Source organism: Ipomoea triloba, chromosome 1, assembly GCF_003576645.1.
Source record: "Ipomoea triloba cultivar NCNSP0323 chromosome 1, ASM357664v1".
NCBI classification, from domain to species: domain Eukaryota; kingdom Viridiplantae; phylum Streptophyta; class Magnoliopsida; order Solanales; family Convolvulaceae; genus Ipomoea; species Ipomoea triloba.
In genome coordinates, this window is record NC_044916.1 from 37,237,589 (window position 1) to 37,263,607 (window position 26,019).

At 37.4% G+C, this 26,019-nt stretch overlaps 6 protein-coding genes across 12 annotated transcripts; 1 reads left to right on the forward strand and 5 right to left on the reverse strand.

Moving 5' to 3' along the window:
* Positions 1 to 986: 986 nt before the first annotated feature.
* Positions 987 to 5,441, reverse strand: LOC115998568 (abscisic acid 8'-hydroxylase 4). Of its 2 annotated transcripts, XM_031238175.1 has the most exons (10): positions 5,100 to 5,441; positions 4,299 to 4,620; positions 3,355 to 3,691; positions 2,981 to 3,060; positions 2,753 to 2,839; positions 2,595 to 2,673; positions 2,360 to 2,466; positions 1,995 to 2,113; positions 1,716 to 1,850; positions 987 to 1,093 (listed from the first exon to the last, which is right to left on the reverse strand). In XM_031238175.1, the coding sequence occupies exons 1-9, from the start codon at positions 5,345 to 5,347 to the stop codon at positions 1,730 to 1,732; spliced, it is 1,500 nt and encodes a 499-aa protein (XP_031094035.1). In that variant the 5' UTR covers positions 5,348 to 5,441; the 3' UTR covers positions 987 to 1,093; positions 1,716 to 1,729. The 2 variants fall into 2 exon arrangements, with proteins under 2 accessions (XP_031094035.1, XP_031094028.1); XM_031238168.1 differs by lacking the exon at positions 987 to 1,093 and having other exon boundaries at positions 1,521 to 1,850.
* A 731-nt stretch (positions 5,442 to 6,172) lies between these two features.
* On the forward strand, positions 6,173 to 9,722 carry LOC116033948 (inositol-pentakisphosphate 2-kinase-like). The gene is made up of 8 exons (XM_031276509.1): positions 6,173 to 6,476; positions 6,751 to 6,954; positions 7,518 to 7,665; positions 7,836 to 7,876; positions 8,003 to 8,113; positions 8,303 to 8,899; positions 9,036 to 9,209; positions 9,431 to 9,722. The coding sequence occupies exons 1-7, from the start codon at positions 6,375 to 6,377 to the stop codon at positions 9,135 to 9,137; spliced, it is 1,305 nt and encodes a 434-aa protein (XP_031132369.1). The 5' UTR covers positions 6,173 to 6,374; the 3' UTR covers positions 9,138 to 9,209; positions 9,431 to 9,722.
* A 60-nt stretch (positions 9,723 to 9,782) lies between these two features.
* On the reverse strand, positions 9,783 to 12,626 carry LOC116033957 (phosphatidylinositol/phosphatidylcholine transfer protein SFH6-like). Its single transcript, XM_031276518.1, has 8 exons — positions 12,460 to 12,626; positions 11,350 to 11,635; positions 11,151 to 11,250; positions 10,746 to 11,012; positions 10,561 to 10,638; positions 10,353 to 10,454; positions 10,214 to 10,263; positions 9,783 to 10,132 (listed from the first exon to the last, which is right to left on the reverse strand). Exons 1-8 carry the CDS (start codon positions 12,497 to 12,499, stop codon positions 10,024 to 10,026), a joined length of 1,032 nt encoding a protein of 343 aa, XP_031132378.1. The 5' UTR covers positions 12,500 to 12,626; the 3' UTR covers positions 9,783 to 10,023.
* Positions 12,611 to 15,679, reverse strand: LOC116013442 (phosphatidylinositol/phosphatidylcholine transfer protein SFH6-like). The gene is made up of 9 exons (XM_031253207.1): positions 15,253 to 15,679; positions 15,029 to 15,147; positions 13,919 to 14,204; positions 13,720 to 13,819; positions 13,315 to 13,581; positions 13,130 to 13,207; positions 12,922 to 13,023; positions 12,783 to 12,832; positions 12,611 to 12,701 (listed from the first exon to the last, which is right to left on the reverse strand). Exons 2-9 carry the CDS (start codon positions 15,066 to 15,068, stop codon positions 12,611 to 12,613), a joined length of 1,014 nt encoding a protein of 337 aa, XP_031109067.1. The 5' UTR covers positions 15,069 to 15,147; positions 15,253 to 15,679.
* Positions 15,680 to 16,383: 704 nt separating this feature from the next.
* On the reverse strand, positions 16,384 to 19,811 carry LOC116033968 (bifunctional nuclease 1-like). Its single transcript, XM_031276530.1, has 11 exons — positions 19,477 to 19,811; positions 18,664 to 18,977; positions 18,123 to 18,293; positions 17,992 to 18,041; positions 17,821 to 17,877; positions 17,675 to 17,740; positions 17,501 to 17,578; positions 17,148 to 17,263; positions 16,922 to 17,013; positions 16,690 to 16,752; positions 16,384 to 16,603 (listed from the first exon to the last, which is right to left on the reverse strand). The coding sequence occupies exons 2-10, from the start codon at positions 18,956 to 18,958 to the stop codon at positions 16,700 to 16,702; spliced, it is 978 nt and encodes a 325-aa protein (XP_031132390.1). The 5' UTR covers positions 18,959 to 18,977; positions 19,477 to 19,811; the 3' UTR covers positions 16,384 to 16,603; positions 16,690 to 16,699.
* Positions 19,812 to 21,044: 1,233 nt separating this feature from the next.
* On the reverse strand, positions 21,045 to 25,061 carry LOC116017823 (transcription factor bHLH110-like). 6 transcript variants are annotated; one of them, XR_004097977.1, is made up of 8 exons: positions 24,831 to 25,061; positions 23,768 to 24,374; positions 22,751 to 22,894; positions 22,562 to 22,627; positions 22,059 to 22,124; positions 21,820 to 21,924; positions 21,442 to 21,661; positions 21,045 to 21,399 (listed from the first exon to the last, which is right to left on the reverse strand). XR_004097977.1 is itself a non-coding variant. In XM_031258479.1 (7 exons), the coding sequence occupies exons 1-7, from the start codon at positions 24,992 to 24,994 to the stop codon at positions 21,500 to 21,502; spliced, it is 1,284 nt and encodes a 427-aa protein (XP_031114339.1). In that variant the 5' UTR covers positions 24,995 to 25,061; the 3' UTR covers positions 21,045 to 21,499. The 6 variants fall into 6 exon arrangements, 5 of the variants coding, with proteins under 5 accessions (XP_031114339.1, XP_031114329.1, XP_031114360.1 ...); XM_031258479.1 differs by having other exon boundaries at positions 21,045 to 21,661; positions 21,850 to 21,924; XM_031258469.1 differs by having other exon boundaries at positions 21,045 to 21,661.
* Between the last annotated feature and the right edge of the window lie 958 nt (positions 25,062 to 26,019).

The following is a 26,019-nucleotide window of genomic DNA, read 5'->3' on the forward strand; positions in this document are numbered from 1 at the left end:
GTCGAAATGTTAAGCATTTTCCCATTAAAAGAAAAAAAGGAAAGCGTGCTTTTGGGGCTCGGTCGGTTGAGGTTTGGTCCAAACTACAAGAGCACTTGGTCAACTAACTAACCTTTTGTCACATCTCCCCTTGTAATTATTCACCCATTATTGCCGCCATGATTTTATCCCACAAAATATGTTTAAGAATAAAAAATAATAATTCAAAAAGAAAAAAAAAAGAATTTCCTAAATACATTCTAAAGATGACGTAGTAATAATCATAATAATATATACTGCGACATAATATGTCAAAAAGATTATTTTAAGAATATACAGTATATTTTAGTAAAAAGGATTTCAAAGACACTTACTTGACCAGAAAACTTCTTCATAGGGGAAAACTCTCCATAAATGAATCCTTAAAACTCTCATTCTATATTCATATGCAGATCCCTCAGCTCAGCCCCCTCCATTTTCGGAGAGATTTTGATTTTCCTTTCTCCCAAGAATTCTGTTGCCATTAATGGAACTTCTTCCACCTTCAGAAGAAACCCTAACTCGAATAAATGCCGGCAACTCTATAAACTATGTTCAGCATTCTCCAGTACTGTTTGATATTTGGAAATGCCAGAAGAAGAATGTAGCCATGACGATGAAGAAGTTGCTGCTCCTAGAAGTCCTCGTCTTCCTCGTATTGCTTGTTTTCTGGTCGTGGACTCGACTTCTGGCGGCCGTTAGATTCTCCGGCGCCTTGTTGGTTGACCTGTCCGGTCTTCTTTGCAACCCTCACGTGGTTTTCCTCCTCTGCAACGCCATTGTCTTCGCGCTCTTCCTGCTCCGCCGCCAAACGGAAATCAGTCGAAACTCCGTTATCGACGGCGATATTTGCGGTGGAACTCAACTGACGGTTTCAGCCGCCGAAATATTCGCCCCTCTTTCGCAGCCGGAAGCGGCGGTGGACGATAGCGGAGCAGGAGAAGAGGAAACGATCATAAAGACGGTGTGCTTGGAGAGCGTGGTTTTAAAATCGCAGTGCAACGCCGCGGCGGCGGCGGCGATTGCGTTGCAGTGTCAAACTGGCAGCAGCGTAGAGAGCGGTGCGATTGAAAATCTGAACGATGAGGAGTTTCGCCGGAAAATCGAGAGATTCATAAGAAAAAACCACGAGCAATTCAAAGTAGAGGAGGAAAGCATGCAGAAACAACAAAACATGAATACAAATTCACTACAAATTATAACTTATTGATTATATATAATGCTTTGTAGGGGAATATGTTATCAGTATAGTTTCATGTCATAAGTTGAGCTGTCCTGAGCAGACCATAACTACTAGACTTTTACTTTTAAACTCGTACCATACGGGACAAAGTGCTGACCAGATTAGTGTCGTGTCATAAGTTTTGATGTAATATTAGTTGCATTTATATCAACAATATCACTTCATAATATTCACACTCGACCCGTGAGAGTTTTAGAATTTCATATATTGATCCGCTTATATACTAACCATAAGTTGCAATAACATAAGTTGCGCAAAGTGAACAAATATACTAATCACTTAGCAAATTTAAAGTAGTAAACAATGGACAAACTGTTGAATTCTATATATATAGATTTTTTGATGTAAAATAAGGTCTACTATTAATGTACCTAATACAATTAAAATCATCATCATTGGCATAATATATGCATAGTACACATATTATGTGTACCCAATGTTGCATTGGCTTGACCTTTTATGTATATATTATGGTGTTGATGGAGTAAAACTTTTGCTGATACGTGTAACATGTATAGGACAACCACTTCTTAACCTTGAGAAAAGCGTCCATTTTTCAACGCTCGAGTCTTTATCAATCACTTCCCACCTGGTCCATTATTATATATGATAAAAAAAAAAAGTGATTTGAATAAATAAATTATTAAATAATTAACTAATGTATGTGTTGTTTTCAAAAACTAATGTATGTGTTATATGCATGCATGTTAAGGTTGTGAGTCCCTTAGCTTACTCGTATGTAGTGACCAAGCGATAGAGAAAGACCAACATCATTGCCTTGGCCATGTTCAATCCGATGCATGTTCTCCCGCCTGTTCCAAAAGCTAAGAAGCTATATGGTTTTGCATCATCCTGCATGCAGCAATCAAATGTCAGAATATCTTTGATTTACGGGAAAACCCACGGCCACTATCCAAAGATGTGTGGCTTTGGAAGAAGCCCGTATTGTGATTCTAGCGAGTAAACAATCACAAGGAAGCAAATCAACTTAAATTGTCCATAGTTGAACAAACTAAAAAGACTAATAGACAATTCTCACAAAGAATATAATTGAAGTAGCTTGGAACTATGTATGTGTGCATATATAAGTTAACTTACATCAAACCTGGAGGGGATGAAGTTGTTGGGATCATCGTATACATGTGGATCAAAATGTATTGATTTGGCGTCAACGTTAACGTTCCAGCCTTTCTTAATTTCATAACCTAAAAGCAACATCGATCACAAACGTAACAAATTTAAAATGCTAGTAGTATAGGTATGAGACCATATAATATAAAATATCTCGAATGAAATCGATAAAGAAAAGCTAGATAGATTATTTATAACTAACCTTCGATTTGGCAATCTTGAAGTGCTACTCTAGGAAACCATGGGACTATGGATGCCATCCTAAGTGATTCCTTAACAACCTGCGAATGCAATGTATGTAGTAGTGTTTCATATATTTATGAAACAAAAAGTATTAAGATATTGGGTTATTGTATGTACCTTCAACGCATATGGCATGTGGTTAAGGTCTTCTAGTGTTAGGAATGTTTTCATGGGAATCTTTTCTTGTATTAACCGTTGCTCAATCTGTCTCAATATTATATTAAACCATATTAATTAATCAAGAATATAAAATTAAATTCTCAAACACTTTATAGCATGATATTAATTATAGTCAAAAAATAATATATATGGAATAATAAATTGATTTATGCCGTTCTCTCTTACCTTAAGCTGGTTGAGGGCCTCTTCATTTTCATCCAAATACTTTATCATCCAAGCAATGGCACTAGCAGTTGTGTCTTGTCCTGCAGATTTAGTTAAACTGTGGGATAACTGAAAAAGTTTATAATGTTAACAGATACCAGTATTTTTTGCACTTTGTATCTCTTGGGCTGGGCCAGTAAAGGGGCCATGTTTAGTACTAGGTGGCTGGAAAATTGTTGGGCATCTCTAAGGGCCAAGTCCAGCTCTCAGCGTATCTCGAACAATGTATCATAATATATCAACATGCACGATTATATAGAATATATGATAATTATATGAAATACGTTAGAAAGTACAATTAAGTATGATATACATGATCGATGATCAGAGCTGACCTGCAATGATCATGGTCAAAATGTTATCTGTGATCTGCTCATCTGTCAACAAATTGTTTTCATCATCATCATTCTCATTATCCTTCACCAGTAATAGGTGTTGCAGAAAATCATCATATTTTCCTCTTGGCTCCATTCTTCTTTCCTTGATTATCTTCCCCAGCTTCCTGGTGACCCCTTTTCTGGCCTGGAGGCCATTGTAGAATCTGGTCCAAGGTAATCTGAGAGGAAATGCAAGCATTGCTCCATAGACAAGCCCCACATCTCTTTGCAAAGCTTGTAGCTCTTCCTCGTCTTCCATGCTCAACACCATCTTGCAGATTGCTTTAAATGTAATCTGCATGCTCAAAAACCCACAAAATCTATATCTTATACAATGAATATAGAGGGCTCTTAAATGAACAATATGACTCATATTACTAGCTATATCATTGAAAAGGGTGCATATATGTAGCAACATGCACTCAATTAGTTTGATGTCAAATTTGACACTTTTTACTAAATTTTTGTACCATCAGTGGAATTTTGAGAACATGTTCAACAATCTAGCTAATTGATGAAAAATGTTCCAACAACCTTTGTTGGTGGTCAATAATAGCAATTAATGATTTGTTGGATACTAAAAGTAATCAGAAAGACTAATTTTAAAAGAAATAATCATTTTTTTTTTACTTGAACTAACCCTGCCTAGTATTAAATGGTAAAATATTCGCTTTCTTGATTTGAACCGATCAGTTATATATAAACAACTTAATTTACTAGTTTATCTCCTTGTATTATTCCTTTTATGGTTAAGATCACAATGCAGAGTTTACCGGATGCATACCATGACTACACAATATTGTTCCCTATTAAAAAAAAGGGCAAAATAGATATATAGATACAAATAAAGACATACATGCACTAGTAAAAGCAATATATATAATAGTTGTGTTGACACTAACCTGTAGGGCTTGATGGAGGACAATAACAGTGCCTTGGTGATGCCATGTTCCAACAGCCTCCACAATCAATTCATCAAACAGTGGAACCATGGAGGATACGGAATTGGTGGAGAACAAATGAGTGAAACGAGGTCGCAACAGTTTATGTTGTTGGATAGAAGCACATAGTAAACTTTGATCTCCAACTAGCTCTGCAATGGACTTTATATATCTCTTCGTAAACCTCCCTTTCTCGTTGCCCAAAATCGCCTTTGCCGCCTCCGCGCTGGACACGAAAACATGCGTCTCCCCAAATATACTCGTCTTGAAGCAAATCCCATATCTATCCTCACAATCGATGTGTAGTTTGATAGTAAGTTACAAGATATATGTATATATAGATTGGAAAATATATATATATAAAAGCTCAAATGCGGTCATGTCAAGCATCATCAGTTAATGTTAAAAATAGGATGCATCACCACAAAACGCACTATTAAGTACACATAAGCGCACCATACAGTGTTGAAAATGACCATCCCATCACAACTTTGTCGGGTCGGGACGTGGGGCCCTTGAGATTGGATATTCAACCTTTTGGGAGAAGAAGGTAAGTATAAAAGCATATTAAAAAACGACCATTAGGTTTGGTGAGGTATGCTGCATTTTTTTGATGAATAGTAAATTTTATGGTGCATTGATGCATTTCTTTGTTGTGCGTCCTCTGACACTATTGATGCTGCAACGACACTGACCATAGGTTTAAGATATAGCTGCACTAAAACTTGACATATATATATATATATATATATATAATCTTACTTGAGTCTTCGGAGTTGAACAAAGTGGTAGAAGCCTTTTTGGCTGTTAGCAGCGGCGGCCATGAACTGGATGGTTTCTCCGATGACTGGGAATCCGAGGTTGCCTGGAGGAACAGCCGCCGTTGCTGGTGTTTTCCGACGTATGTTTATTGTTAAAGCTTTCCATGACAGCCAAGAAAGAGTTAGGAATGTGAGCATGTAGTAGTACCAAGGAAGGGAATCTGAACATACAAGAAGTAGAAGTTCCATTGCTGATTCCTTAGCTTGTCAAAGGATTATTGCAGTAAATATATTGCGTAGTATGATTTAGTCAAAGGGTGAATCAATCTTTTTTGTTAATGGTAAGGCCAAAATGAACGGTTAGATGGAATTAGTGTTCTTTGATTCGACATGTGTGGGCTTATTCATCTCCAACTTGAGCAATAATTATTATAAATCTATCATTTTTATATACTTTAATTAAGAAAAAGTGCTCATGAAAGTATATTTTGAATAAAATATGTCTTGTGATCTTAATCAGTAAAGGACTATAAGGAAATAAATCACATATGTTGTCCATAATTGACCAAGAAGTCCTATGACTTGACATTAGTGATTCTTGTGCCGGTTGAATGGTAATCTATGATGATTTTTTATAGACTAGCTATTAGAAGATTGAGAACATCATTTTTGCAAATTGAAGTGATATATTTTCATGACTTGTCGTCTATGCCCTCCACCTCTGCCACTACTAAGTACTAAGTAAGAATTTCGCAAAAAAAAAGAAGTACAAAGTAAGAAAGATGACTGTCCACGTAGGCTTAGCTTAGTGACTTAGTATGCAGTATTTGAAAGATGAGATCAAAGTTCAAAACTTAGAGTAAAAATTATGTACAAAATAACAGATTATTCATTGTGTGCACCGATATTTGGCCCTTTCAACCATTTTGAGAGAAATTCTAATATTGATGATTGATGAATTTAAGAGTTGAAAACTTTTGTAAGAGACATTAGACAGAATATTCTTAATTAGTGATTCTTACACAACAAAAAGAATCTTGTTATAAGTATAATGGAGAATCATTACTGAATTGATGTGTTTATCGGCCACTCTACATACCCAGTATGGTGCACTTGACCGTAGTGGATACAAACTTCGCGTACGCTTTAATCAACTACCGAATACCGGCCAAAATACAACAGCGCAAGAACTGCGTCTTGACTGTCGTCTAACTTTCCAGTCTGCCATCCCACTTCCGGCGACACTCCGGTGGCTCCGATTCCACGTGGCAGTAGAATGGCGGTGGTTTTGGCGGGGGAAAATGCAAAGGAATGGTCTTACAGAGGAGAAGGAGCTGTGAATTTGGTTCTTGCTTATAGTGGAGAATCCCCTTCTTTTGTGCGCTCTTCGTCTTCACTTTCTTTTTAGTGAAATTTCAGAAAAGTTAGTTGTTTTTTGAATATGAATAGAGTTTGGTATAAATTAAAGAAACCCAAGATAAAGTTTGTTGTTTTTTGAATATGAATAGAGTTTGGGTTCTTTTAATCGCCTACATAGAAACGATTTTTATTTCTTGAAAATCTTGTATATGCTTGTTGTTCTGTCAATTCAGATTCTTGTATAAGCTTTTTTCCCTATCTCAAGTGCAAAATCTTCTCTTTCTTCAATCTAGGTTGGAAAAGTTCTGCGGATTCAAAAGGTTCCAAGGAATGTTTCTGAATGTGAGAATGGCCATTCAGGCTTAACAAGGCTTGAATGCCATCTATGGAGAAATGTAAATGAGCTTGTGTCAGCCCCTTCAAGGGAGATTGCAGATCATATTTTTGTCCGGCTTGTAATGTGTCCATTACTGGGTTCTAGATATGTTGATGCTGGGGTATGTTTGCCTATACAGAAGGGTGTGATGTGTCCATTATGTCTACTTTTATTCTCTTCATATCATAATTATGAGTAATCATAAACCCAAAAAAAAAAAAAAAGAGAAAAAAAGGGGGAAAAAAAAGCTGCTTTGATTGACTAGTTCTAGCTGGAAAACAAGATATTGTGCTGCCTCAAATTATAGCTGATTGAGATATTGTGGCTTAACTTCATGAACTGTAATTTGGTCTCTACTTGCTTGATTTGAAGTTTCGTCTTTGAAAAGTCCTTTACATTTGTGTGGTTGTGTTGATCTCAGTGAAGTGTGGAGTTGTGACTTTCTTTCTGATCCACCTTCTGAAAAAAACTGAAGAGAATTGGTGATAATGTTCTCTATATTCATAACTTATAGCTGCAGTGTGTATTTAATGGAACTCTGTTAACAAAGTGGAACCTCTAGAACATTTGTAGTGAAAGTGAATCGAGGTTTGCACCTATTTAGCCTAACTATTGGATTGCCAACAGACGAACAATGTCATTAATGGTTTTCATGTTCTAACCTTAATCTTGGATTCTTGGCAGATTCGCATCCCTGTGTCTAGAGAATTTCTGGAAGCCGTTGAAAAGAATGTTCTTCATCAGCGCCCTTCTTGGCGGGTTGATGCTGCTAAGGTCAATCTCCTGAGTGACTCTGCGATGCTGATATCTGATCATTCGGTGTTCCCCCATGGTAGTATGACTGACTTTATTCCCTTTGGTTTTTGGTAGCTTTACGTGATCCATGATATTATATATAACATATGTCAAATGTTACTTATCAGATAAAAGTAAACAAATTGCTCGGTAGTTTTAGTCACAGCCTTTGGTTTATCATAGTATTTGTGTTTCTCCTCCTTCCAGGCACGCTTAAAGAGGAATTTTGCTTATCGGTTGAAATAAAGGTTCTGCTTTTTGCTATCTTTATTTAAATTCATTGCAGTAGTATTTTAGTTTCAGTTCTATCTCTTCAGTCTCTTTAGTAATAATACTATAATAGTAGTGCAATATTTCTGTTTCTGTAAAAACAGCCCAAGTGCGGTTTCCTTCCACATTCAAAATTCATTGCAGAAAGTAATGCTGTTAAAAGGAGAATCACTCGTTTTAGAATGCACCAGGCATTGAAATCCCATCAAGGGAAGGTATTCTTTGCTTCCTCTATAATTTCTACCCGATATAATGCTTTGCCTGAGACATTTTTGTTTAGAAACAGTGTTGATTCTGAACTGTTTCTTGGTTTTATGTTCTCAATTAGCCATCTTAATCCATGCTTTCGGGTTTCTGTCCCGATATCTCACACTTCAATGTGTTTTTTACCGTCCTTGTATCAGATATCATATATAAGTGGGTATGATCCACTCGATTTTTTCTCTGGATCTAAAGACAGATTACACAAGGCAATCAGGGACCTCTTCATGACCCCACAGAATAACTTCCGAGTTTTTCTGAATGGCTGTCTTATACTTGGGGGCTTGGGTGGCGTTGCAGACACTACTAGTTCTAAAGTTGGCCAAGCGTTTGACGATGCACTCAAGGATAAAATTCTGGCCGGAGAAGGGATGAGAACCGAATGTTTTCTTGAGCTTGTCTCTGAGGCGGTTTTAAGTTCAGGATTACCGGCTCAAATTCTTGAAGTCCAGAAGCTTGATAATTTTGACATTGAGGGGGCAATTCATGCATATTATGATGTTGTTTCTCAACCTTGTAAGATATGCAAAGAATTAGGTGACCACTTGTCAAAAAGATTCACCGCCTTGCATTCCATGTCAATGGAGGATAGTTTGAAGATAGTGAGGGATTATTTGATAGCAGCTACTGCAAAGGACTTGAGTATGATGATCAGTTTTAGACCTAGAATAGATGGGAATCGGGAGTCTCCCTATAGTTTCGTGTCCTTAAAGTCCACCAACCAAAACTTTGATTACAAGGTATAAACCTTCTTCTCATTTGCAGTATACTTTTCATCCCACCAAAAAAAAAAAGAAAAAGAAATTCCGTATGCCATTCTCATCTCCTTCATAGCATAAACTATAACGTGTTGTAATTATTGCTGCAAAATGTTAGGCATCTTGTATAGACCTGGACCTGAAACCTTTAGAAAGGATGAAATACTACTATGAGTTAGACCAGAAGATCGTTAGCTGCTACAAAGATGGTGAAAGCTGACTGTCAACTTGGCAACACCGGTAGCATCACATAGACTCTACATTAAGCGGTTGAGTTCTGTGCACGGTGAAGGTAGGTAATTCTGCTATTTGAGAAGAACGATAATATTTCTCTCATAGATTGCTTTTAGGGAGTAAGTTTAATGAATAGGGCAAAGGGTCAGACTATTGACAAATATAATGTGGTAGGAGATAAAGTATGTAGAGACAGCACACTTCAGTTGTGGAAAAGCTTTGCTCTATTAGTTTCTCTTTTAGTTTTCCATAAAGTAGTTTGCTTGTTTGATTCTGCAGATGTGAACTGAAAGCATAATAAAGGGAGTTTGACATGTTGGATTGGATTTCTCCCCTACTAGGAAAGTTATATCTCAACGACAATACGTGGAAGATTAACTGAAAGCATAATGAAGGCTGACATGTTGGATCGGACTTCTCCCCTACTAAGAAAGTTATATCTCAACTACAATAAGTGAATGCAATTGCACATCTGTGCTTTACTGTTGTATCATTTTTCCCTTTGTTGTACTTCACTGTATTTTACTACAGGGTACATTCGATCTGAAATGAAGTCGGTCTCTTTCAAATTTATGTGGATGCATGAGACATTAGTTTCTTCTCAATAGCTAAGCTTGTGATCATATATAGATACACAAAGTAATTTTTGTTACTGTTCTTTAAAATGTTGATGCATAAAAGAATGGTTGACAGAAAGTCACCTTTTTCCAGTTGGCCTTGCATTGTTATAAATTTTCATCTTCTTCATACTAGATTACTTGCATTCTTGCTACAAATTTGAAAACAGGTTTTGGACCTGTAAATGGACTTAGCAGGAGCAGATAGGTTAGAAATAATGTCTTCTTTCCGTAGCTTCAGATCTTGATTCTTCACTACTGGTTCTCTGATGGGTTTTGATCTTTCCATGGCCCTTTGTCTGACCTCAAACAACCTCCATGTTCAGTACAAGTACAGCTACCGCCTAAAAAACCCGGCAACTCCCTGAAAATGGATGACTCAAATTCTTAAGAAGTTGAAGTCTTGAATAAGCATCATTTGTGAGATTAAAACAGTTACAGTTACCTTTCATCAACAACTTCAAGTAGTTTGCGTTGGTAACAGTTACCAAGAACCTGCAGAGCAGAAATTTGAGTAATTATATGCGTGATCTCTAAACAAATTTCAAGGTTGTTGGAGTTGGAAATGAAGTGTTTAAACATACATGAATCTTGGAAGTAGTATCAGGGTCGAGAAAAGGCTTGAGTACATTCCAGAGGAGCCTGAATCCAGGACCAGCATTCACGATGAACATTTGGCCAAGTGTCTGCAAAGTTTTTCCACCCAGAGGTTAGAGATAATGACTATGGCCAGCCTAAAGAAAATGTTAATATGTTGATCAGATTATCAGAATAGTGACATTAGAGATTTACTTCTGGATAGAAATCATTATCAATCTTCTGTAATTGCATAACAACTTCTCGCACAGTTTTGGTTAAGTTCGTCAGTGCCTGGATATAAATTCGTCAGGTTTGGTTAGAGTAAGACAGATAAGTTATATCTCTGAATGATTGCAAAGACCAAAGAGAGTCATGAATTCTTAGAAATGGTGACATACCACTCCTTCAACATCTAAAATTGTAAGGCTTGTATCTATATGTCTTTTTGCAGCTTTTGAGCAGGCATGAAACCTAATACTGAGAGACTTCTCAAACTCCTGGACATGGTATCTTATGTACCGGTCCAGGGTAGTCACTTCCAAAAGCTTGTCCAGATTGATTTTTCCTATTCTTTCAATGTAAATTGGTCTCCCCACCTTATCTACACCATGATAACCTTGGGGATAGAATTGCAGCACTTCATTTCTTTCTGTGAAGACAAAATCCTGAGGATGCATGCAGGGGAACACAACAATTAGATGAGCAGTGGCAAACAACAAAACATATGAGCAAGCAAATGATTTGTTAGATTGCGTTACAAACAAGCCATGGCTACCAAAGCATTAACTAAATGTCATTATTACCTCCATAATAGTATCAGCCCCAAAATCTCTCCTCCATTGAAGCATGTTCTGCCACATATGTTTTGCCTTCCCAATGTCAAACTTTCTGGCTTTCAAAAACCTGCAAGTAACAACTTGGTGAGATGTCGAAGTAGGAAGATATTCTTTAAAAATGTACGGAGTATTATATTATCTATATGGAATTGGTAATGCTGATCACCTCAACAGTTCATGATGATCATTGTGCCTTGCAGGAAGCAAACCCTCCATGGTCAGAACTTCTCGGAAAGCATTCACAGCCTCCACAACTTGGGTGTCCTGACCATCCTCCAAGAAAACAGAAGTTCCAAAATCACTTCTTGACCTGCTTTTATTCTTAAACGAATTCCTCATTTTATAGGCCTTCATCTTCAACATCCCAATTCTATTCTTCCTTTCCTCGTCTGAGATCTCAAACTCTGATTCCTTTTCATTTCTTCCATCACTGCCATGTGATCCTTCAAGGCCTGAAAAAAGATAGAAACCATTTTACTGGATGTACTAACTACTTAACTAGAGAGCATGCATATTAGCAGAAAAACTAAATACTTCAAACAGATTGTATACAATATCAATAATATATTCTCTGGTTTTGAAGCACCAAAGCCAGTAACTTTGCTCATACTATGTAGCCAAAAGTACATACCAAAAGCAAGTGGAGTAAACAACCATTTCTTCTACCTACAAAAAGGGTGGAGATGACAGCTGTACACCCCTTTACAAGTAATTCCAAACATCTGAAGGGAGTGTCAATTACAATCCACAGATTAAACAATGAAATCCCCAAAAAACCCCTGAGTAGTGCTTGCAGGTTTCAAGCTCAGTGTACACTCTCGAGCAATGAGAGCGAGTTTCCTTTGTTGTCACTCAAATGAAACCCCAAAACAACATTTATAAGTCCAAATTCTTATATCATTTTCTTTACATTCATCAACTCAGGCATAAAAGTTTAGTAAAACACCAGTTAGTTGAAAAGAAAAAGTTTTAAGCAACAAAATCGCGATGCTTCAAAGCAGACATCCTCAGATCTTAACACATACACGAATATATAGGTGTAATCCTAAATTGAGCAATCAAAGTTTAGCCTCAGATCACTACGAGTTGTTGTTTTTTTTTTTTAACCTAAAACTAAGTTGCATCAAACACACACACACACACGAATCTAATCGACTACAAATCACACTTAGTAAAGCATCACACAAATTCTCACAAACAACACACTGTAAACAACATACATGAAGCGATGAAGTTCAAGTGTTTATGTATGTAAGTGACGTGTAGATGCACTCACAAGGAACCGCAAATCGATCGAGCGCATCAGGCATTGCCATTCTGAGTCGAAAGATCCGATTCGCCGCCGCGGCCGCAGCGTCGCCGATCTCTAAACGCTTCGAAAAAAAACACTTCACTCTGGAAATCAGCAAGAAGCATGGATCACGAACTCAACAAAAAAATTCACTTCCACAGTACCAAAAAAAAAAAAAAAANTGTTCAGTACAAGTACAGCTACCGCCTAAAAAACCCGGCAACTCCCTGAAAATGGATGACTCAAATTCTTAAGAAGTTGAAGTCTTGAATAAGCATCATTTGTGAGATTAAAACAGTTACAGTTACCTTTCATCAACAACTTCAAGTAGTTTGCGTTGGTAACAGTTACCAAGAACCTGCAGAGCAGAAATTTGAGTAATTATATGCGTGATCTCTAAACAAATTTCAAGGTTGTTGGAGTTGGAAATGAAGTGTTTAAACATACATGAATCTTGGAAGTAGTATCAGGGTCGAGAAAAGGCTTGAGTACATTCCAGAGGAGCCTGAATCCAGGACCAGCATTCACGATGAACATTTGGCCAAGTGTCTGCAAAGTTTTTCCACCCAGAGGTTAGAGATAATGACTATGGCCAGCCTAAAGAAAATGTTAATATGTTGATCAGATTATCAGAATAGTGACATTAGAGATTTACTTCTGGATAGAAATCATTATCAATCTTCTGTAATTGCATAACAACTTCTCGCACAGTTTTGGTTAAGTTCGTCAGTGCCTGGATATAAATTCGTCAGGTTTGGTTAGAGTAAGACAGATAAGTTATATCTCTGAATGATTGCAAAGACCAAAGAGAGTCATGAATTCTTAGAAATGGTGACATACCACTCCTTCAACATCTAAAATTGTAAGGCTTGTATCTATATGTCTTTTTGCAGCTTTTGAGCAGGCATGAAACCTAATACTGAGAGACTTCTCAAACTCCTGGACATGGTATCTTATGTACCGGTCCAGGGTAGTCACTTCCAAAAGCTTGTCCAGATTGATTTTTCCTATTCTTTCAATGTAAATTGGTCTCCCCACCTTATCTACACCATGATAACCTTGGGGATAGAATTGCAGCACTTCATTTCTTTCTGTGAAGACAAAATCCTGAGGATGCATGCAGGGGAACACAACAATTAGATGAGCAGTGGCAAACAACAAAACATATGAGCAAGCAAATGATTTGTTAGATTGCGTTACAAACAAGCCATGGCTACCAAAGCATTAACTAAATGTCATTATTACCTCCATAATAGTATCAGCCCCAAAATCTCTCCTCCATTGAAGCATGTTCTGCCACATATGTTTTGCCTTCCCAATGTCAAACTTTCTGGCTTTCAAAAACCTGCAAGTAACAACTTGGTGAGATGTCGAAGTAGGAAGATATTCTTTAAAAATGTACGGAGTATTATATTATCTATATGGAATTGGTAATGCTGATCACCTCAACAGTTCATGATGATCATTGTGCCTTGCAGGAAGCAAACCCTCCATGGTCAGAACTTCTCGGAAAGCATTCACAGCCTCCACAACTTGGGTGTCCTGACCATCCTCCAAGAAAACAGAAGTTCCAAAATCACTTCTTGACCTGCTTTTATTCTTAAACGAATTCCTCATTTTATAGGCCTTCATCTTCAACATCCCAATTCTATTCTTCCTTTCCTCGTCTGAGATCTCAAACTCTGATTCCTTTTCATTTCTTCCATCACTGCCATGTGATCCTTCAAGGCCTGAAAAAAGATAGAAACCATTTTACTGGATGTACTAACTACTTAACTAGAGAGCATGCATATTAGCAGAAAAACTAAATACTTCAAACAGATTGTATACAATATCAATAATATATTCTCTGGTTTTGAAGCACCAAAGCCAGTAACTTTGCTCATACTATGTAGCCAAAAGTACATACCAAAAGCAAGTGGAGTAAACAACCATTTCTTCTACCTACAAAAAGGGTGGAGATGACAGCTGTACACCCCTTTACAAGTAATTCCAAACATCTGAAGGGAGTGTCAATTACAATCCACAGATTAAACAATGAAATCCCCAAAAAACCCCTGAGTAGTGCTTGCAGGTTTCAAGCTCAGTGTACACTCTCGAGCAATGAGAGCGAGTTTCCTTTGTTGTCACTCAAATGAAACCCCAAAACAACATTTATAAGTCCAAATTCTTATATCATTTTCTTTACATTCATCAACTCAGGCATAAAAGTTTAGTAAAACACCAGTTAGTTGAAAAGAAAAAGTTTTAAGCAACAAAATCGCGATGCTTCAAAGCAGACATCCTCAGATCTTAACACATACACGAATATATAGGTGTAATCCTAAATTGAGCAATCAAAGTTTAGCCTCAGATCACTACGAGTTGTTGTTTTTTTTTTTTAACCTAAAACTAAGTTGCATCAAACACACACACACACACGAATCTAATCGACTACAAATCACACTTAGTAAAGCATCACACAAATTCTCACAAACAACACACTGTAAACAACATACATGAAGCGATGAAGTTCAAGTGTTTATGTATGTAAGTGACGTGTAGATGCACTCACAAGGAACCGCAAATCGATCGAGCGCATCAGGCATTGCCATTCTGAGTCGAAAGATCCGATTCGCCGCCGCGGCCGCAGCGTCGCCGATCTCTAAACGCTTCGAAAAAAAACACTTCACTCTGGAAATCAGCAAGAAGCATGGATCACGAACTCAACAAAAAAATTCACTTCCACAGTACAAAAAAAAAAAAAAAAACAGAGCAAATGAAAAAGAGTTGTCGTACCCGTGAGTGTGTTCATGACGATGGGAGTATTAGTCGCGATGAAGACGGAAGCGGTGGTGAGAGGAGGATGAGTTTTCGTGTGGCAGTTACGTTATTGTTTCCTAATTCAAGCAAAAGCTGTTGGATGGGCCGGTGGGTGGGCCCACTTTTACATGATTGGCACGTGCCAACTCGCGCGTATGCTTTCTTTTTCCTTTTGGCGGGAATATCATCCTTCGGTTCTAGTCGGTGCCAGATGCCCGTTTTGGTCGTGTAATTATGCTTTAGCATCTAATCTTTCTTTTTAAATCTCCAACTCCAAAATTTCACACGTCTCGATTTAACAGAGCATTTAGCACGCCTCAATTTAACAAAATATCTAAAAAAAATAAATCATGATAACTCAACTGAACATAGAAGTTAGCATTTTCTTTATCGCCCATAAAAAATCTCTTTATTTTAAGAGATTGCTCACACACTACCGTCAATGAAACCCAATCTCTAATCTTTTTTCTCAACCTCTAATCTTTTTTCTTAACTTCACTCTTGTGACAGTCAATCTTTTTTCTCAACCTCTAATCTTTTTTCTTAACTTCACTCTTGTGACCAACTGTCGATGCTAACAACATATAATTTTTTTTTGGCTCTTAAACGTTAGAGATAGGGAACCTGCCCTAAAGGATAACATTCAATTTTTTTTAACATTTTAAATTCAATCTAAATCAGAATTTGGCTCTTACTTAAAAATGAGATGAAAATTCAAATATGTGGAGATGAGATCACTATTGCGTACGAGTTTTGCAGTTGGAATAAGCATAATGCTGTATATCAAATTGAGATTCGAATATACTTATATAGTTATATTCCAAATTCCCAATACAGAACAGAACTATCACTCTCCAAAGGCGTCGCTTTCTATTATCAATAATACCTCTCTTATCAATAATACCAAATGAAGTAGGGAAGAAGTAGAAGAAGCAGCTACTGGGCCAAGAATAAGGCCCAATTTAACCGAAGACAGCCCGGTCCAGATAAAGGAAAGCCTGAGACCGCCTCCTCACGTGAGACGTGTAATACTTTTTAGTTAAAATATAATATTTTATAAAAGGTACTCCATGAACAATGGAGCAAGGAAGCAACCAAAGAAACAAATTGCAGACATGAAATGAGAAGACAACCTTGGAAATGACAAATTGAACTAGTGATCATGAGTTGAAATCACAAGGATTATAGCCTTACATATATGTTTTTTTGCCCAGAATTACAGTCTATCTATACACATTCACAGGTTTTGCACATAGAGGAAGAGGCGCGATCGCATCTGTGACCTCACAGATGGTCCGAGTTATGTACACAATTCATCCCCTGCCAACTGCAGTAACAATAATAGTATCAACTTAGCTTCACAGGAAGCTCGGGAAAGGGAAAGGAAGGCGTGAGGAAAGACGAAAAACAGACCTGATTCTGGCTATGTCCAATTCCTCTTGGAACGGAGTTGAGTGAGCTTGTCCCTCCATTGAGCTGCAATGAACAAGCACCAAACATGTAAAAACCGAATAACATTAACACGACCAAATGGGGCAACAGACAAAATCCACCCGATAAACAGGCAACTAGAAATATATGTTCAAAATAACCGATTTGATGCTCTGAACGGATGTTCTAGACATGACATGACAAGAAAGCGCACCTGCATCTTTATAGCGTTCCTCTACTGCAGCGATCAGCATGTTGCGCACAAGAATGAACTCCTTTGTCTCAATGCCCGGCTGGGCACTTGGTCTGAACCCATAAGCACAAAGAAATAAGTAAATGTGTCATTTCTAAGGGTCACGACAACTTTTCATGCAATTTACAGATTGATTGAGAACATAGAAGCATACACAAGAACGGGAAAAAAAAGAGCCCAACTTTACCTGTCCAGCTCCGTTAACACTGATGCATCTAAAGGACCCTGTACCAATGGCTTTGCAGACTCGACCACCTTCATGCCATCACTGTAAGCCAAGTATTTGTTGACTTGTATTGGCACCTATATGTTAAGCACGAGTTGCATGAAATTGTAGGAAAATCGATAAGGATCAAACTTGCATTACAATGGACAATAGAGTAAAAACTAAAAAGTAATGTCTGATACAGAATTTATACAGATTATAAGGAAACAACAATATATCTTCGATTTCAGACAGGATGAAACAGCCATGTGAAGCAGGACTCGGGGAAATAAAAAAAAAATTAAAAATAAAAAACAGAAAAAGGGAACAATTACCTTGCATCTCACAGCAATGTTGATGGCATCAGAAGGTCGGAGGTCAAAGCTGATACTCTCACTATGGTTACCAAATTGCTATGACAATGACATTATTGCAAGAAAAGATTAATACTCAAACGAAGTATGTCGGGATCCTAACTAACCCACTAAACACAGTAAGATTTAAGTTACCTTGGTGAGGTAAAGTTGAGCAAAATATGCCTCATGTACTCTCTTTGTAACACGTACAAGTTTTACCTGCATAAAAGGCGGGTTAAACAATCATGCATCTACTGTGAAACAGTATAGCGAAGCCAATGCCAAAATAACAAACTTACCTCATATCCCATCTTCTCAATCATATCCTTCACGACTTGGTACATTGTTGGTCTGGCCTGAAAAGCAGCCAACATGTGTCAATTCAAGTATTACAAAGTTGGAATAAGAAAATCAAAAATGTTTTTTTGACTTGGACAGGACATCAGAATTACTAATTGTAAAAAACATACAATTTGTACGTTGCGTACAGCTGCCATCAACAGTACACTTGGCATCTCCACTGTCAAAAGGAAAAGATAATCGTGAGATGAGGAAACTTTCTGCACTGAAGCTCCTGAAAGACTATTACAAAGGAACTTACGAACAATAATTGGGAGAAGAAGGCCAGTCCCATCTTCCATTTTTAACACTATTGCGGGATGCGGGGCATAATCAGGTAGATGACCACCCTGAGGGTTGTTATGGACACATCGGAGATGTCTACCATCTCTCATCTTGATCATGAAACCTTCTGGACCACTCCGTACTTCAACTGAAAGAAGATAAAGTTACCGGTAAGGTTAAATTACAATTGATCAACCGAGCTTTAAAATATGAATACTTGAGGAAGTATAGCTCAATGATCTAAAGTTTAATATGAAGTGCCAAATGCATTTGAAAGACCATAGCTATTAGACAGACACTTGTCATCAAAAGTTGAGGTCTAATCCATGGTGAAAGTTACTCTGTATTAGTTAACATAATAGAGCAGAAAGTTCATATTTTTCCCCCAATCAACTTCTCAAGACCCTAAACTTATGTGAAATTATTACTTCTAAGCCTAAAATATAATTCGTAATCACTCTGATGCAAAAAGATAAATCATAAACAAACGAGTTTCTGCAATTTGAAAATTGGCACACCAGCTTCAACCACGCTGGAATCCACATATTCAGCATCATTCTCATTGAAGTTCTCCGCTCTGCTGCCATTGCCATTTGACGATGAACTGAAAGTGCATGTAATCAACTTGCTTATTCGTGGCCGAGGTTTCTGAGCCACAAGACTCTGCCTAATATGGAACCCATTGATCCCCCAGAATCCACTTGTGAGAATTCTAGTAGCTTTCACCACGGGCGAATTGACAGGAATGGGGGATCGATCCGTTAGCTTAGCCCGAACCACTGGACAAACAACAGGCCCTTGAAGTGAATGCATTCTTCCTTCCTCTAATACACTGCACAAACCAATAAATCATGATCAAATTCCACATCACCATCACTGAACCTCTTTTGTTTCTATTATGTTCTGTTAATCCAAGTTCTTATAAGTTATAACCATGTGCCAGGGAGAATAAGCAATTAAGTCTAATCACTGATTCCAAAACAGTGTCTTTCTAAATTCTATGGTTTCTGATACCCCCCCTGCAACAACAACAGTGGGAAAATTATGAAGTGATAGTTTCTTTCAGTCTTTTAAACAGACAAGTTGAGTGCAAACATATGACATGTTACGATCATGAATAGCTAACTAACAGAATCTTCCCTGCTTTTTACTGTGCAAAAAGACCGATCACAGATCAAAACATAATTAAGATAAAGAAGAGCATAACATCAACATATATCAACGAACCTTAAAGAACCTTAAATTAAGCTACACAAAACCAAAAAAAAAAAAAAATTGATCTTTTCATCATGGATCAACTAGAATAATTGCAGTCTGTACACAATTCACACCTGAATCACGGAAAAGCCCAGCCGGAACTCTAGATCTTTAACGAAGCACCGCAATCAAGGGGTTCCGATCACCGATCCTATCTTCAATCACGCAAAGGTCTCAACTTTATCCAATAATTTTCCCAGAATAGAAAGTGGAATTTCAAGATTCTGCCAAAATATGGAGGAGCTGACCCGGCAGAGGATAACAAGAATTGGATAATAATTAAAGGGGTGAGAAAGGGAATGGATAAAGGGGGGAGAGAAATGGGAAATGGGAAGAGAGAAGAAGAAGATAATAGATACTTAAGGAGAGTACTATAGAAGATTGAAGATTAAGATGATGATGATGAAGAAATGGGGAGTGAAGATATTACTCAATACGACAACTGCTCAGAATATGACATTCGGAGACTGTTACGTTGTCATACTTTTGCTGGAATCTTGGTTTCACAATGACGATTTCGCCCTTCTCATTCGCGTGCTGTAAAGTAAGCGTATCGGTAAATAGGGATTGCTGGGAAGGGCATTCCGGGCATTGGAAAAAGTAAGCGCGCAATGCCGGCGTCCGACATTTCCGAGATGCCTGAATAAGTGCCACGTGTGCCGAGTGAGTCCGGATAAGGTTCACTTGTTTTGTCAATTTGTAAATTTCGGGGCCCTTTTTTGCAAAAATTCTATATACCCCACTTAAGATGCTAGAATCTCGGCCCTGATCCTTAAAAAAATCAAGATCGAACGGATCAGATTAATTCTCACAAAATATCTCTTTTCTCCCCCAAAAAATCAAACAAAATATCTCTCATAGGAACATATAGAATTATAGCGTTTCAAAAAAAAAAAACTAGTTGTTTAGTACGAGTGTATATAATATATATTAACTAAATTTCGCTGGTCTATAAATTATATAAGAGATGCAAATTGTAATATGAAGATATTGTGTAACAACTTATCTTCTAGTATATCATGTTTCATAATTCAGTCATTCCTCTCCGGTGTCATTCTTCTTTGAGTGAAGAGAAAAACTCACTGTCACTACTTGAAATTGTGCAATTAGTTGAATGAATCATGTTTTATACATTCGCTCACCCCTCTCGAGGAACTTTCTTCTTTAAGTGATGAAAGAACTCACAAGCCACAATGTGCACTCAGTCACCGATCTGAATCATGTTCAATACATTCGCTCATTCCTCTTTGGGTAACTTTCTTCTTGAGTGACGAGAGAATCCATAATTATTATCCAAGGGTATGCACGGAATTTGTGGCCCTAATCAACAATAAAGGGGTTGATTGCTGCAAACTCAAACTAAAAAGGCCAATAAGTTATTCTCATTGAGAGTCAAATTTATAATCTTGTAGTTACAAAGTCAACAACCTAACCAATTACCATCAGTTTTCTTCTGAATGATAGATTATATTAAGAATTAGAATATATATTCACAAACTAAACGTGAAGCCGCTGTTAATTGTCATGCCTGCATGCGCTCCAAGAACTATAATGCATGATAGCACTGCGTGTACGTTTAAAACTAGCTAAAGGTGTAATTAGCGCATTTTAAGGATGATAAGCATGCAATTAAGGAAAAAAAAAAAAACAAAATGAATCATCACATTGCTCTTATGAAGATTAAACGTCGGAGTTTACGTACGTACTGCGTACATTAATTAATGATGGGAATGAAAGAAAGAGGAAACAACCTGCTGGAAGTTTACATTAGTTTTTGGAAAACGTACAATAAATAAATCAAGCCAATAGTATTAATGGATCAAGCTTGGTCCATCCTACCATAATTAATTATATTATGCATTAGCTTAGCTAGCTTGCTCTTTTTACAGAATGACCAAGCTTGCTCCATTAAGAATGGCAAAATCAAAAAGTACAAAACCTAATCCTTAAAACCGCTACTTTTAATTTGCTTCTAATTAACCAATCAGTACGACCACCTCTAAGATCAGATGAGCTACCATAGATTTGGGACTGACCACCTCTAAGATCAGATGAGCTACCATAGATTTGGGACTCTACCTGACCCGCACCTTCAATTCATTGGATTGGACTAAAGTGTTCTAAGCTCGGCGGCGGCCAGACACCGCCACCACTGTCGGTGACGTAAGACAGGCATGACAATGGAACCAGGCAAAGCCCTCGGCTCCTAAGATCCCTCCTCGCTTCTTCACTTCCTATATTCTCTTCTTGTCCCTGCAACTAAACCCACTTTCTATCATCAAACTTGCACCAGCTAAATCAGATAACCGCTGTCTATTAAATGATGTAGTATAACAAAAAAACTGTCAGTCTATTAACTATTAAGTGACATAGTATATCATTTCTGTAGTAATGCATCAGATAATAATTAAACTTACACGAACATATATATAATTATATGACATTACATGTTTTATTACCCCTTGCATGGCTCTCCCGCTACTCTTATTGCGCGACAATTTCATATATGGGACGCTTAGGGTCTGCAACAAATAGTACAACATAAGCAAAGTTGTAGCTAACAACATGGGACTACATAATAATTATATTCGAGAGGAATTAAAATAAAGAAAAAAAAAACATATGTTTAAGAAATGAGAACTAAATAATTAGTTACCTCAACTTGGTTTTGGAGGAATTTGATGTACCCAATAGCCTCCATTAGTACGGATGCTGTGTCTGTCTGCAAAATGCACCCAACCCAAAACCCACATGCACAGATCAGAAGAAAGTATAAGTAGTACTAACTGTATTATATAGAGGTATAAGAATGTTTTCTCGAGGTTATATATACATATATGATATATACATATAGTGGTGCACCAGCATGCACACCCTAAGCAGCATACACTACAGTGAAAATCGTGCTGTCCAACTATGGACCCCATGCGGCCTAGGATGTCCTGCTAAGCTAAACCTCTTTTACGGAGAATGTTTTTTACCAATGTTGTTGGGTTGTGTGAATCAGTAGAGTAAAGCATATACTTTTGCCTGCTACTGTAGAATTCCCCCATCTTTAATTGATTAAAAAATAATAATATAATTGTACATATTCATGAATATCATTAATTTTAGTGTTATATTGAAGGATAACACATACAACTTGATTATTATTATTACCTTGCCAAAAGGTGCTACGAGCTGTTGAAGAGCTGCAATTCTGTCACCTAACTTCTCTTTTCTCACCTGATTCATATAATCGGGTAAAAATTATCTTTAATATTTTGTTTTAGTTATAAACATAACATTCGGGTAATTGTTGCTGGCTTTAATTTCTCGAGAATCGAAGAAAGATGGGAATGGATATACCTTAAAGGGTGGGCAGGAAGCACGCGAATCCAGTCGTGATTTCTTGGGTGGTGCTTGAGGGGGGTTTGGCTCCACAAGATTACAGGGCCTTTTGGGATCTGCAGATATGGCTACAGTGGCATGGCTGAACAAGGGTGATGATACCTTCAATGGTTCAATTCAAATTAAAGACGAAAACTTTAGTTACGTTTTTGCAGCTCATATATATATATCATATCAATCATTACCAATAGCTAGCTACGTCAAAGTCACACCTTATATATGTACAAGCAAAAGGACTCAATTTCTGAAAAAGGTGAGGCCAAAATATAGATAAAGAAGATGCATAATAATATTATGTATAAAGCTGAACTAGCCTTTAACCAGGTAAAAGAGAAGCTTTCCTTTTGGTGCATTTTGGTCTAAAGATTAAAAAAGATACCAGTCTTTACTGTATATTTTCCGTATTATATTCCATGATTGAGAAACATTACTTACACTTTGAAATCAATGGTAAACCATTATCCAAAACTGACCAGCTCAAACTAAACAGATTAAATGACAGATTTCACTGTTAGTAGCATTTAAAACTTTGTAGCTAGCTTATATATCAAACTATCTGTTTCCCCCAATTGATACCATTCTAATATACTTAACTCGGTCAGTGTATATATATAGTTACAGTGAATATTAGTTAAAATATTCAAGATTTTGCACTTCATAGGATTTGTGGATGTACAGGAAATGCATGCAGGTAATATAAGTTGATGATGAACTGATCAAGTAGTGTTTATGAACATGGATTCCTAAGAATGAAATTGTTTTTTTTTTCCTGGTTGTTGAGCACATAAAGTGCAATCAAGTATTAGCTTAGGTTTTTAGTTAGGAAGGATCACATACTTCAATTTGGTATTGGAGAACTCCATAGGTCCGAACACGTAAAGGAGAGTGTTGAACATATAATATATAAGCATAAATGTGTAATCCAACCATCAGCAATTATGGTAAAATGAAAGCAGGGATGGAATATGTACTCACATTACTGGGAAATGTTCTTTGAGCTGATTGCTGCAAATGATGATGATGATCAAAAGCATAGTTATGAAAACCAAGGTGTTGATGGTCAGGTGAAGTGTGGGCAACAAAGGCGCCATTAATTCTTGCAGAGTTGAATAGATCCAAAGCCTGTAAGTTCATTCCCAGAGAGCTGGAATTGGCTAAAGAAGAAGCTTCTTCAATATTCAAGCTGGGAACGCTTATGGTTGGGTATATCTGACTAAACCTCCCTCTATTACTACTAGCATTAGAAGAAGCGGCGGAGGAGCCGTAAAACTGCTGACCCGCCGCCGCCGCCGCCGCAGGTTGGTGCCCGCCGCCGGAGAGGGTTCCGAGCAAGAGTTTGGCGTCGAGGGTATTCTGCATATCCGCCGCCGCCAACCTCGGCGGGTAACAATCCGTCGCCGACGACAGTTCTTGCTTAATTCCCTGGCCGGAGACACCACCACCGCCGGCGAAACCCGCCGCCGCCGCCGCATTAGCCCAGTGATGAAAGCTCAAATCTTGAGCCATGGGTTGATGATGATTTCTTGAACTGAGAACACTACCGGCGGCCACCAATGAACTCAACCCACCACCGCCACCGCTTCTGCAACAACAACAAACAAAACCCACCCACCATATCTCATCAGATCAGATCCACCTCAGCTCAACCCTAGCTTAAGAAAGACAGCTAAAAAGACACAGTGCATGCCGGAAAATNAAGAAAAGCAAAAAAAAAAAAAAAAAAAAAAAAAAAAAAAAAAAAAAAAAACGTGACTGTACAAAGCATGAATGCAGCAGCAACTTTAATTTTTTTCAAAAAACATCAAATCAAAAAAAAGGATTGGGTAAAAGCTAAGAGATTCCAAGTTTTTCATAAAGACAGATCATAGTGGAAGAAGTAGCCAAAATATCATTATTATTGTTTGCCAAACACCACCATGATCATCATCACCACTATACTAAAACTCACCTGCCGGAGCTATCCTATCTCTTGTAATCAAGAAATAGAGAGAGAGAGAAAGGAAAGAGAGAGGGGGTATTATATTTATACTATACTTACAATAAGGTAGTGTTTGGGGTCCATGAATGAGCAGTAGAGCTTGTAGAAACTCCTCCATAGCTAGAGGAAGGGGAAGAAGAGGATGGCGGCGGGGGCGGGTCTTGGAACTGCTGGTGGTGTTGGTGGTGGTGATGGTGGTGGTTATGGAGGTGTGCAGACTCCATTATAACACTTCAATAATAAAAATAATGATGATGTTTGTGGGAGGTATGTAGTGTATGTGTTTGGGAATAAGGGGTTTTTTAAGACACTTGAAAATCCCAAGATACAACAAAAACAAACAAAACAATATTATAATATAATAATAATAATAATAATAATAATAATAATAATAATAATAATAATACTAAGCAACTACATATTATTGTTATTATTATTAAAGGAAACAAAAAAGCAGCAAACAAAGTTATCAGCTACCTAGACTAGCCCCCTACCACCCCCCCCACCCAACCCCTACCCCCTGAAAAACCTGAAGAAAACCCTTGCTCTCCTCCACCTTGCTTCTACAACTTTTCATATAATAAATTTGTTTCCTTCTATTCTTTCCCTTAATTCCATTGTCTCCTCATAACCCATAATTTAAGCCACAGCCGCCTTCAAAACCAAGAAACCCCAGAGACAAAATGTCAAGAATTGAATAAAGAAAACCTTAATTCTTCATACCTCAACCCACCATTATTGTCAAGGACAGAACTAAGCGTGTCTGATCTGAATAGTATCAATAATTGACAATGTTCAATTCCTTAGTATTGAATTAGTGAATAAAAAGTCTTGCTTACGACTTTTTTTTTTATATTAAAAATGGGTAGGATTAATTTTTGTCACAAACATTCGACATTAAAGTTTGAGTTGCATTGGGTTAAGTTCCTAGTGTGCAAAAATGTATCAGGATTCATAATATAGTCTAACGTAACGCACACACGATGCATGTACAGTAAAAGCATGTTAAATTAACTTAATCAATATCACACGTTTCAAAGTCCGGTTACATATTGATTATTATTATTATTATTATTATTATTATTATTATTATTATATATATTATTAAAGGGTTTTTTTTTCTTTGTTTCAATTCATTGTAAGCTAGGTGATGAGATCTCAGACTGTGATCTGAAGAACAGAAGAAGTGTACCCTAAATTCTTTAGTGTTTTGTGGGGGAGGGGGGGGGGGGGCGGCAATTACAGGGGG